General features: G+C 35.1%; 1 protein-coding gene across 1 annotated transcript in view; it reads right to left on the bottom strand.

Moving 5' to 3' along the window:
- Positions 1–5,776: 5,776 nt before the first annotated feature.
- LOC121431246 (eukaryotic translation initiation factor 3 subunit E-like) overlaps positions 5,777–13,704 on the bottom strand; it is a 31,288-nt gene continuing 23,360 nt past the window's right edge. Inside the window, exons 9-13 of the mRNA XM_041628756.1 lie at positions 13,443–13,544; positions 12,588–12,697; positions 10,446–10,548; positions 9,132–9,278; positions 5,777–6,822 (exon numbers count right to left, since the gene is read on the bottom strand). Of these exons, the coding sequence (XP_041484690.1) occupies positions 6,784–6,822; positions 9,132–9,278; positions 10,446–10,548; positions 12,588–12,697; positions 13,443–13,544 (501 nt within the window). The 3' untranslated portion in view covers positions 5,777–6,783. The remainder of the gene's footprint in view (positions 6,823–9,131; positions 9,279–10,445; positions 10,549–12,587; positions 12,698–13,442; positions 13,545–13,704) is intronic.

Raw genomic sequence — 13,704 nt, 5'->3', positions numbered from 1 at the left:
CCCTGTGGCCATTCCTCGTATCCTTACATGACACACAGCAAGAAGGCACATGACCTATGTTTTGGTAAAATACTGTCAACAAACTACTTAACTATTAATATGGTACTTGTGCCTGCAGACTAATTATGTTCAGAAAGTGAAACAAAATGTTCATTATTTACACTGTAGGTATAACTTTTCATTTTTTTCTATTTGTTGCCATTTTTCAATCTCTAATTTTCCCCTTCCTCCTTCCTTTTGACTGATCGGTTATATCTCTAGCATGCATTTCTTTCCCTGATGAAACCTTTCCAAGACCTGCCTGCAGAGATCAAGGTTTCTTTCCTTTGAGTGGATTATATGCACAAGTTTCACCATCAATGCCTTTCTCTCTCCAGGGCTAGTCTACATGTGCAGACTCAGAATTGACACTTCAACAAATTAAACCTTGTCTGTGTAGAGACTAGAGTCTAAACCCTCTGGCCCGTATTCAGAACTCGGGTTTGAATTAAACCCGGGTTTAAAGTTGTGGTTTAACTATGGAGAGCCAATTGGAGCACAAATCTCTAACAGTACACATTAAATGTATTGACTCACATGACACTCAAATTGTTCATAATATATCTGGGAATAATAACTGAAGTATCTTTCTTCCTTATATTATGAAAGCAAAAAGAAACAAAGTAGTAAACATAAGAAATATATAATATAAACAGAATTTTTAAATTTTTTGGCTCCCCATGATTGTAGCACAGAGTTAGACCGCGGTTTAAGTTAAACCTGACTTCAGAATACGGGCCTCTGTCTTGGTCAAAAAGGCTTAGAAGCAGCCATGGTGCATGAGTGAATCTAGTCTCATATTTCACTCTTCATGCTACATGTATGCACTATTCAAACACCATAGGGTATGGGCCTGCTGACTAGTCCATGACTCCTTTACACAAAGGTTTGTGATAACTAATGTATACATGTATTGCAAATAAATAAGAGCACTTATGATTGGTTCCTGGTCAGTGTTTTCATCAAAATATGCATGTAACGTTGATCGTGAGTGGCCATTGCGACTAGCGAATGATAGCCATCCCTTTGTGTTACACAGCCTTTAAGCCACCTCCATGTACATTGTACGTAGTAATATTGAATAAACTCGAAAGTGAATATCAAGAAATTGTGATGATTAATATTTATAACACACTTGCAATTTATTTTCACTTTCAATTACGATCTTGTCTTGGAATCAAGCTATTCTTTATCTATTCCAAACCGAGAGTATGTTTGGTGTAATCATGATTAATGTGATGTAATTAATATATTCAAGTATATCCTATTTATGACAATAAATAGATTAGTTTATGAAAATATGAAACTTTTTTTCTTGATGGGTTAATCTATTTTCTACTCGGGCACATCCTGGTATTGCCTGCAATTCATATCAATAATTTGTCGACTTCTGGGTATGCTTTTTAAAAAATTCATCATGCAAATCTTGTTCAAGTTTGAAAAATATTTTTTCCAGAGTAGTGCTCTGAGAAAATTACAAAAACATATAAATACTTGATTAGTTTTATAAGGATTTTTTTACTATAACCTGTTATTTGTACATGTAAGTCATTGTTTGTCATGGAAGATTACTCTATGACTAATTGGATATTTTCTGTGTATATAGAATGTTTTAGAATGTACATATTGAAAAGGGGTTTTAAAATAAGTTTAAATAGGGTACTTCAGCCTGAACATAATATGCACAAATTGAATTCAAACAAGCAAGACACTAAAAGTTCCATCAAAATCTGTTCATAAATGATTGAATTATTTCAGTGAAACATTAATGTGTGCCAGTGAAGTGACCATTCACTGTGTGATCTGATGGTGCCATATCTTCCATTTTTTCTTTTGTAATTTGATAATACAAAAAATCAGTTATATTGATCTTCTGCTCTAATTGGAGTAAAAACAATAAATTATGATTACTCACTTTTTGTACACGAGACATTGGGAAAAAGTTAAACTATTGAAGGGCTTGACCCCAGGGCGCCGTAACACAAAGGTTAGCAATTAATCATACGCTTGATTTTCACGATTGTGTGTTGTAGTCTATGCAATCAATCGTAGAAAAATGTTCTACGATCATTGCTAACCTTTGTGTTACAGGCCGCAGTTCATACATGCATACGTCTGCTTCACCAAAATTAGTGCAAAACTATTAAAACATTCATAAATTTTTTATGACTGTTAAATATGATTTGACAAAATTTATAGTGATTTGCTGATTTACTTATCATTTTCAGGCTTGAGTAACCCTTTACAGATACGATGAGAATTCATTTTGTCAAATGTGCAATTAGCAGTAGCAATGTAAAGGGAATATTTGATAATGTACATGTATGTACATGTATAGTATACATTTATATTTCGATTTTGTGTAGAAATGGGGTAGGATTACAATGACCATTACATATCATTTTATTCCCTCTACCAAACCATTTTTTTTCTAACCTTAAAATGAAAGAAAACTGGTATTTTTCTTCCTATTGCATTCTTTATTCAGAATTAATTTTTATTTCATTCCTGCATTATTCATGCATGGATGCATATATTGAACATTCTTTTATTTTTCAATAATGCAATTTTAATTATGTTGAGCTGGGCTTATGCATGCATTGCTTGCTTAATTGCAAAGGAGAATATTAAAAATTTGTTGCAGATTCTACAAACATGTTCTCTAACCTTGTTTTCTCTATTTTCAAATCTAAAGATAATCAATTTTGTAATACATATTATGTACTTTGATGAATAAATCTTTGAAAATTATCATGTGTGTGTGTTTCGCTTTATCAACAAAGAGATAAAGACGATTATGCTTCACTATTTATTTGTTAAACTTATTCCTACCCCGATGCCGCAATTTACTCACCAGATTGCCAATTGAGATAAACAAAGTCTTAGTGATTTTGTTTTCAAATGAAAATATATCCTCATAAATTGTCAGATTCCTTTCGAAAACTTAAACCATGCTGTTTTTATTTTTTCCTTTACACAAACCTTTTATTTACAAGATTAAGTCCTCTTTTTAAAGAGTTTAGTAAAAATCTGGCCTAAACTGCCAAACTTTGGCAAAAGGAAGTAAGTTACGAAAGTGTCATTTGTTGTAAATGAGCAATGTGGGCTTGTCATCTCCACAGGCGTCAATTCAATTTAACAGCATATTTTCTTCAATATCTTTCCATAGAACGATCATTTCTTCCTCAAATTTTGCCTGAACGTGCAACATGCAAAGGATGTTTCAGAAACAACAATAACTCAAATTTGACTGATGTGTTACTTGCTTCCTTTTGCCAAAGTTGGGCAGTATAATCTAGACAGAGGTTGCAATTATAATTTTTGGTTTTACGAGTGATGCTGTTGGACTAAACATAATTGACATGTCTGATAAAGTAACAACTACAGTGGCTGCAAAGCAACCCTCCGCCTATACATGTATAGGCACTCACATCTTGCTTTTGTTGTTTTCTTTCTATCAACAAATCTTTGGTGGTAGTTTTTCATACATCTTGGAATAAGTGGCGAGGTCTTTACCCCCACTGAAGTCTTGCTGCATCAGTCACATCGATCTTGTTTAGCATAACAGCAAAGCTATAGCTTCAGCCTCTGCCTACATTACAGGCTATGCCAAATCTTGCAAAATTAGGGTTCGGTTTCAACAAATCATGAAATTCAACTCTGAATTACACTTAATACCGATTTATCTACACCTTGGTTGTGTTGCAAGAAAATATTTGCAATGAACAACTGTTGATTTCAGGTGCAAATTTACAAGTGATAGATCAATTTTAACTAAAGCAAATCAATCTATTTTTTATGCAAGAAGCAGACCATCAAATCAATTGCAAATTGGGAATGAAATGCAGGACTTTCAATTGATATTGGGACATAAATTTAATTTGCGATCAATTGCAAGTTTCTTGCAACTCCCCATTAGTTTTTAAAAAAAATGCGTTGGGGCCGGTTACACAAAACTGATTGTAAGGTTGATTTGTACAATTGATGATACAATGTACTTAATCGTTAAAATCAGCCCTCAGATCAAGCGCTAAGGTTTGTGTAACAGGGCCCTGGTTTCCAGAATTTAAAAAGGAAGTTCACCTTGACAAAAAGTTAAACAGCATAAAAAATGTTTAAAAACATTGAAGGTTGAGGAAAGTTCATCAGATTAGGAAAAGTTATTACAATCTTAATATTTTGACTTGTGACGTAATATGCAAGCAGCTTCCCAATATAAGTATATCATGTAGTAAAAAAAATCAATGAAATGTCATATCCTGAAAATTTTTTTTGTTACTTCAGTCTAAAAAGACATTATTTCACAACCACTCCTGAAAAAAATAAAACATTTATTCATAATGAACTATTTAGATATAGAAATTTATGCATTTTTACATAAATAACATATGGGGCAGCTGCTCATATACGTGATGTCCCAAATCAAAAACTCAAAATTCAAATAACTTTCTTGATCTATTTTTGATGGATTTTCATCAAACCTGTACCAATCCTTATTTTTTCATTTTTTGGGGTTTTTTTACAATATAACCTTTTCTCTGGGTGAACTTCCCCTTTGACGGGACTGTAACTGAAAATGGAAAGTCAACGTAGAGAATGCTGAATCCTTATGTGTACAAATAACAAAATTAAATGAAAAAGAAACGTGGATTGTATTATGTATTTAATTCAATATCTCATTGATTCAACATACTTTTTAAAAGTATAATCTTGGTAATAAAATGGAATTTATAAACTGATGTAGACAAGATTTGTCAACATAATAGGAACAGAGCAACATTATGACAATGTACTTTATGTTGTCAATAATGGAGGATAACTTCTTTGGGGAAAAGTATTACCTTCAGGAAATTCAAATAAACAGTAAAATATATTGAATTGAAACTTTGAGACAGGGAAGATAATGACCTCCAGCGCCCTTTCTCCATTTACTTGGAGAATTCTAGCCAAAAACTCAATTGCTAGAAATATTAAAGTGGCTTTAAATCCTAATGGGTACCTTTAAGTTAAAGGTAAGTATACTGAGTCTAAAATGAACACATAAAAGTTTACCACTACGCCAATAATTTAAGACAAATTCTTTGTCGGGGGGGGGGCTAAAACTGCCATTGGTGTAATTTAGAAGGACAGTGAGGGAAATGCAATGGCTCCGAATGAACTGGAATGGATTTAGCTCAAGAAAACAAATGTACAATGGATAATTGTGACAAAGTAACCCATGCATAGGTTCTATGAAACTTTTTTAATAATCTACACATGGTTTCAGGACACAATTGTAACAATAAATTAGCCTTTATCTGATCATTCTTAACATTATATAGGGGAGACCTGGTAAAGTTAAAGCAGAAGCCCTCCCGCCTTTTTCTTCACATAATTTTTATTTGGATATTGGAAAGAACATACACCTGTATTTCTGATGTTTAAAAAACATGATTATTCATGATAGAATAGTATTAATACAAATGTTGACGATACATATAACATTTTATCCTACATAAATTAAATCATGTATGCTGATTGGTTTAAATAGCATCATGTGACCAAACATATTCTCACTATTTTGTGATGAAGTTGAAAATGAAACGCCACTGAAAAAAATTGCTGTTCCATGACGTCAATGATGGAATAGTGCACTATTCCATCATTGACGTCACAGATCATGACGGCGCAAGCACAAATACGCATTCCACGCGCTCTCAGCGCGTGGCTTCAGGAAAGCGCAGTAGGGTTATCTTGATTCAAATTTTAAAAAGATGAACTACGAGTACAAGAATTATATTGTCAAGATCCACTGCTCTGACTTCTTCCTGTAGGATATAAAAAAGATATACCAGGCATTTATTTCCTTAGTACTGGCAAAATTACTATTTTTCCCTCAGGGTTATGCCCCTTGGGAAAGATTAATAATACCAGTCCAACCTCGGATGAATATTTCCGCTATACTCAAAGCCTGGTTTATTTTGTATACCATATCCGTTTGGTGGAGGAAGAAATATACAATCCATAAGACATGCAACAGACAGACAACTAATGTGTCCTACATCCTCCATTCACAAATACAACTTATTTCTGTAGAATGAAGCCATGGCACCATCCATGTTATTTGCATTTCTGACTAAAACCTGCTTAAATACAAGGCTCTGTTGCTAATCCAGTCACACATCACAAATAGAAGTCATTATCAACAGCAAGGTAATTTTCACGATTGCTTGTTATTCCAGCTATTTACGTAGTAAGATGTTCTGAATAGCGTTTCATATGAACAATTGTCCTGAACGGCCCATATTCTTGAAAGAGGTTTCGAATGTAACATGGTTTATGCCTATTTCTTCCCTTTTAGCGTCCTTTGCAAAAAGCATGCATTTAATTGCATTTTTCATAGTGAAGTGATGAAATAAGTGTAACTATGTATAAAAATATACATATTCCAAGGTTATTATTAATATTATTATTATCATTGTTATGTACCATGGTTCAATTACAACCTCTTTCAAGAATAAAGGCCTATGAGTAATGTTCCATATGAATTGAGAAAAAAAATCAGCTTTACTCCACCAGATCTCCCCCACACACATTGAATGAAGAAAACATGGAAGATATAACCTAACATTGGAAAGATGTAGTCAAAGTTTGAGGACATTCGACTATCCATAACGTAACTTCACATACAATTAGAATAAGTAGAGAAAGGGATAAATAAATTACGCGATCCGTGCTCTAGATGGCTGGTGGGTGATGGCGCCCTCAGTAGTTTTCAGGAGCCCAGGGTTGGGGCACCGGTTGCTAGAGATAGAGAGAGAAAATACAGAAGGAATTAATTATTTGTTTTATTCTAGCAAAGGAAGACATGACACAAATATCAATGATGGTACTGTAGCAATTTCAGTTGTACTAATAAAACCCCCCCAAAAAATAAAATAAAACTGTAACAGAGAGAAAATGAATCAATTTTTCCCCCACAGGGATTAGTCAGGAAATTATTAAATAATCAGCATCATAGTAACCCATTACGCAAAGAGGCAACAAGCAAGAAATATGTGGAGCGCCAAAGTGCAAAACGGAAAGTGAGAGAGAATGAGCTATAAACTTAAGCACATTTCCTTTCTTATGATTAACATTTTGCACACTCAGCACACTGACTATGATGTTGTTCATTTAATAACCAATTCATCCTTTCCTGATAAAGCTGTCCAGGGGAAATATTTGTATTGTTGACACAAATATATGTAAATAAAAGTTTGTAGATTAATAGCAGGGAATGACCAGAGTACAGTACTGTTGTGCAGTGGGTCACTTGCCAGTGAAATCACTGACCGTTTGTTTCATGAAGCCCTCTCCTGATATTAAAGATTAATATTTGGTCTCATTCCAATTCGTCCAATTGCCAACTCGACTAGTCTTATTAGGTCTACCATCAGTTCATCCACTATCTACATTTGGTACAATAACCATTTGGTCATTGCCATTTCATCGAATCATCATTTTGTCTAATGACCAGTTGGTCCAATAGCCATTTAGTCCATAAACCATTTGGTCTAATTGGACTGAGTTTTAATTGTGAAAAATGAATGAAAATTTAATGGAGATTAGACCAACTGGTTATGAGACAAAATGGTCAAAGACGAACTGGTGATAAGACAAAGTGATGATTGGACCAAATGGTTGTTAGTCAATATGTTGTTGGACGGAATGGCATTAGACTAAATGAAAGTAGACTATGTGGTGAGTGGATGAGTTGGCAGTAGACAAACTGGCAGTTAACCACATTAAAATTTCTTTGCCTCAAGGAGAGCTACCGTTGAGAACACACTATGTAGGAGTGTTATATAGCCAGCCCATCACTGAATCAGATGAGCAGGAAAGCTTCACTCCTCTCTTGATCTTTGCAAACCAGCTATGACCAATCAAGGGATATGATATGGCTCAAATAGCACATGGTCTGCCAATTACATACCCTCCACTATAATTTTTGTAAGGCCTTTTAATGATGTGTAGTATATTCTGCATGACTTGCCTTTGCAATATCATTTTTAATCAGGCAATATGTTACTAGTATCATATTGAACAGTGAGTTATATAGTCACCCTTGGGATATTTGTCTTGATTAAGCTGCTTTGTGCAAGATGCTCTCATATTGCACATACTTATCATGCAGACCAAAATATGCATTTTGAAAGCATCATTAAAACACCATACATAGATAATAAAGTGCGACAATGCCTGGTCACACAAATAATGATCACTTAAGATAATAATTATAATGGATGGCTTTTCTTCATGGGAGACTAACAATATTCCATTCACATGAGACAATACTGCACTCATCTTCAATGCGTTCAATACTTCAGGGCCCCGTCTTACAAAGAGTTACAATTAATCACATCAATCGTATCTCTACGGAAATCCATCAGTGTCATAATTTGTTTCTACAGGAAATTTGCGAAATATCCTTTGAAAAGAAAGGAGCACGCACCAGATTGACAAGAAATCAATGAATTTATGAATGTTGATAATATATCTATAAATTTTTTTAACAAACATGCAGTTTATATGTTGACTTTGCTGGCTTTCCATAGTTGCGATTAATTGCATCAATCACAACTCTTTCTAAGAGGGGCCCTTCTGAGCACTTATCACTCAGCTGGACCACAGATCTTTAATACAAAATAATGCAAAATTTTTTAATGGGATCACAATACCGGCTGATTTGCCGGTTCCTTCAAAGTTGATCCAGCGAGAATTACTCTGTTGTAAATTCTACACACTAACTGAATGACTTCAACTTCAACCCTGGGGCCCGTTTCATAAAGCTGTCGTAAGTTACAAATGACTTCATGCACGACTGGTGACCCATTCTTGTGCTATATGATATATCCCTATGTAGCTGACTTATGTAAGAACATGTTCCAGTCGTCCGTAAAGTTGGGCGTAACTTTACGAACAGCTTTATGAAACACCACCCTCGATTTAACACTATACCCTATCATAAACCCAACATAAAACCTGTTTGGAACCCTAACCATATTTCTTAGACGAAATAAAGCCAGGATCAATTGTCGCCGGAGCAAATGTTGTGTCACTGACTGGCTTACCTGTTGTGCATTAGAAAGCTGTTTAAGCTGGTTTTCTTTCTTCTCTAGATTGACTATGATGAGCTGGTTTCTATGGATCAGGTTCTTCGTCTTCTCTATCACCTGTTGGTATGGCGATACGTTCTGCGTTCCCATGACAACATGACCCTATAAACGGAAGAAAAACATACAAATTATTGTGTTAAAGCTTGCGTATAGTTTTGGTAAATCCACCAAAATGCACCCATCACTATTCCAATTCATTGCTAGCTAATATGAATGGATATGCCCTATAACAGCTATGATGTGGAGGATATGAAATGAAAATGTGTTTAACAGGATAAATTTTGCGATTTTACATGGAAATTTAACTTGATCGGGTCACCCGATCAAATTAAAATATCTGTGTGTTTTTGTCTTTCAATTAAATCCTATTCCAAATCATGGAATGGGCTGAAACTTTCAAGATATGTTCTTTGTCTGTAACTTTTGGATATCTAATCACTAAATTTATAAGATAAGTGCTTGAATGCCCATTTTTTAATTCAAAACAAGCATCGCTGAGAGAGGGCGCTATATATCCAAGATTTGAATATTTGAAATTTTCTCAGAGAAGTGCAGTTGGAAAAATATCTAACGGTCTCTACGCTTCAGTAAGACTGTCATATTAGATGATATTCGATTATCAATCACATTATTGACCCTTTACCAAAGCTATACACAGGCTTTAAGGAGAAACTCTGATTCAGAGATGTTTTAAGTTCCTTGCAATGAGTACAAGAAAAATTATTTTTGGAATAATAATAATTCTTATTTACCCAGTAAAGAGAAGGGCAATAATAACATGGTTGGACAGTCGGAGAACAGTTCAAAAGGGTTGTAGTGACATGAACTGAAATGGATCTTTAAGAGTCGAGAAAGAAGTTAGTATACCTCATTTTATTGATAGCTTGCAACTAAATCAGATTAAATTCAAAGTGACATGGACAATACATGGCCATTTCATAAGTTAAGATGGGACACACAAATTTTCCCAAAAAAAATTTTTTTGGGGGGACTTTATTTTCCCCATACGATTGAACGTTTGTCAAAATATGTGAACGCTTACACTTTCAATTTTTTGTTTGAACAGTGGTTACAATACTTTTGTGCTTTTGTATTTATATAGTGCTCTTCACAATGATTGTATCACAGCGCTTTACCAAATGAGCAAAATCAAAATTGTGAAAGAAAACAAAAGAATACATAAATAACAAGTATAAAATTAACTATTAAAAAGAAATGGTTAAAAAAATTTACTCTGCCCTGCTACATATAAGGTTAGGTATAACTTACCAGTTTTGAGTCAAGTTTAGCATCTAGTCTGGCATTCCTGATTAGATTGACTATCCACCTCTCAGCCTCATCAGGATTCATGTTCAACTTCTCTGCTAACATGCTACGTGAGAAAGAAAACAGGAAGGGTCAGTTAGGCTATCTGCTGAAGCTGATCCACACTGTGCTGCACTCAACCCAGATGAGGTAAATGGGTAAAGTGATTCCATAAGAAGCTATGTGCGCTCTGAACGCCTAGCTCAGCTGGGTAATATAGGAGTGCTTTGAGCACCTAACAAGGTGGATATAGGTGGTTTCAAACCGCCTCGATCACAAGAATCCCTGTTAAATTACGAGAACTTTTTAAGGCTAAAAAATACCCGTTAATTATTCCTGCATTCACACCGCCCCGAAACACATCCTTCGGGATAAGTTCCCGAAGTTACGAGCATGCGCAGTGTGGTCTGATAAGCAGGCAAGGCGGGAGATTCAAAATCACTAGCCAAGCAGCCACCCACGCCGCCGCGCCCAAAGACACGCTGGGATAAAAGTTCCCGTAATTTGCTTTCACATTGCCAAAATACCTGCGACCTTGGAAAAATCCCCACGAAAATTCTCGTAATTTCGCCAAGTACCTACTATTTAGCGGGTATTTTCTTTCGGGGAAATTACACATAGTTTGCTTTCACATTACCAAAATACCTGGTATTTTCTGATCAGGGTAAATTTCCCGATCAGAGAATACCTGGAACTGGCGAACTTCGAGGCGGTCTGAAACCACCTTATGTGCGCAATATAAATACCTTATATTATTATTATCAAGATGAACGCTTAAAAATCATGGTTAATTGTTACCATTTGCAATGGTCATAGATTTGACTTGGTCTGACCTGATATGGGGTTTTTTTTCAGGAACATTTAAGTATGACTTATGGGGTGTTGCAAGAAAATATTTGCGATCAATTGCAAATACCCTTTTGCAATTTTACAAATTAGAGATCAACATTAGCTGTAGCAAATCAGATTAAACTTTTTGTTTCAAGAAGCAGATTAGCAATCAATCGCAAATTTGCAATTAACTGCAAGACATATGATTGATTTGGGGACCAAAGATAGACTTGCAATTGATCGCAAGTTTCTTGCAACACCCTGTTAGAGTCACACTTAAATGCTGATGCGTAAGAAAGAAAGCAGAAAATTATGAGGTCAATTGGAACAATTGCAGTTGGTTATTAAGAGAAAAGCTTTAGAATCATGGTTTATAATTGTTACCATCTCATTGCAGATTTGATTTGGTCTTGGTTCTGTTTCATAAAGACTTGCTACAATAACAAATGCAACATTTCTATTAAAAATTTACCATCAGCCAATCAAATGGAAGGATTTCAGTAGCTTTTAACTGTTATTGCAGATTTGTTTGATAACAAGTTTGATAAAACGGACCACTGATCTGATCTGCTTTGATTTGAATTGACTCATATGAACAATGACATACTAACAACATCGATAGTTACTAGAAGACATAGCACATGAACAATGGATGAAACGGTGACAAGTTTACAAGATCTATCAATGCTGTGATATAATGGAGTGCAGACTGAACCTGAAATTTCAATATGAGAAAGATCTATACCCAGTGCAGATTTTTTCATTTAGTGTTTTCAATGGTGCACAGGGTCCCAATCGGAGCAAACATAAATGCGATGACCAGCAACTACTATTTGGTCAAATACAGTGTTTTCACCCAAGCTAGGTTATGCCATGTAGGAGTGTTGTATAGCCAGCCCATCACTGAATCAGATAAGCAGGAAAGCTTCACTCCTCTCATTAATCTTTGCAAACCAGCTACGAGCAATCAAAGGATTTGATATGGCTCTAAACACTCAGTCTGCAGGGCGTTCTTGCACTGACACGACGACAGGTGGTTCACAATTTTTTTTTCAATCTAGACATTTACTAGTTACATGTAATTTCAAAGCTATACATCTCCTTTATCATTTTTTTATCAAAATTCAAAACAAGGACAATAAAATTTCTGCTTATTGGTCTTTTTCCTGGTGGTGAGTTCATTTGGTTGTTCAACATTACAACAAAGCTCAAAGCACGTTTTAATGAGTGGATCTCATCCAGGCCTCAAGCCAAATATATTCTCTCGCGACTTACTTGATGCTGATGCAATTGTGGATACGACAGAACGTCTCAAAGATGAAGAGCCTTGCATTCTCGATAAAGTCTTGAAGGCAGGCTACCAGAAAGAAGTCATTGACAAGCACCTATGGAAGAAAACTTTGTTGTTGTAAACTTGACTTTGAGGCTCGAAAAATGTCATAGTATACTTGAAAGATCACACAATTAATCAAACGTTACATTTTCCTCAAGGTAAAACAAGATAAGGAACAACAGAAACTAGTTTATCATCAAATTCATTAATGAAATATATTTGCTCTCAATAAATGAAATCAATTTCTCCCAAGTCAACATCAGAGCTGCCAACCTGAAAAAGCTCTTTTCAGTATTTTTAAAGCTAAAAATCAGTATTTTGGCAAGGAAATCAGTATTTTCAAAGAAATACCATAGGACATCACATAAAACTGAAACTTTAGAAATCAGTATTTTGCATGAAACCATCAGAATTCTTCTCATTTTTCTGTACTAAATACGGAAAATCAGTACTACTTGGCAGCTCTGCAACATTATACCTAGTTTTGTGAGCTGGGCCAGTATGAGGTGGCACAGCCAGTTACACCCCCCCCCCCTCTGACTTTCAAAGTGAGTATGAATTCAAAAGGGAAATGAGGAGAAAAGAAAGAATCGTACGAATAAAGAGTACAGAAACAAGTATGCTTGGTCATGTAATGTAATTCTAAACCTGTTTTTTTTTTATTATTAAGAAACCACGATTAGATAGAGACTCCCTGACCCCCTCCCCCCCATATAAAAATAATGTGCACCACCCATGTTTGTAAACCGGGACCCTATGACACATCACCAGTGGCATCATTCTGTAACAATACTCACCTTTTCACATTCTCTAAGCTTCTGTTGAGCTCCATCAAAATCAAAGTTGACATAGAGGCATTCCACAAACTCTGTGATGGGATCTCTATAAGTGTACGACTCCTGTTTACAAGGTACAAAAAATAAAATCGAAATATTACACTTAATTTAGAATGATACAGGACACCGGACTAGAGATCAGGGTCCCGTTACATTAAATGGTAACTTTACCATCCACTGGTAACTACCATGGTAACGCTGATTAACAGCCAATCTAAATCAC

Source organism: Lytechinus variegatus, chromosome 17 (genome assembly GCF_018143015.1).
Source record: "Lytechinus variegatus isolate NC3 chromosome 17, Lvar_3.0, whole genome shotgun sequence".
In the NCBI taxonomy this organism is placed as follows: Eukaryota; Metazoa; Echinodermata; class Echinoidea; order Temnopleuroida; family Toxopneustidae; genus Lytechinus; species Lytechinus variegatus.
The sequence above is the reverse complement of the archived record's forward strand: the minus strand, read 5'-3'. Positions and strand labels throughout refer to the sequence as shown.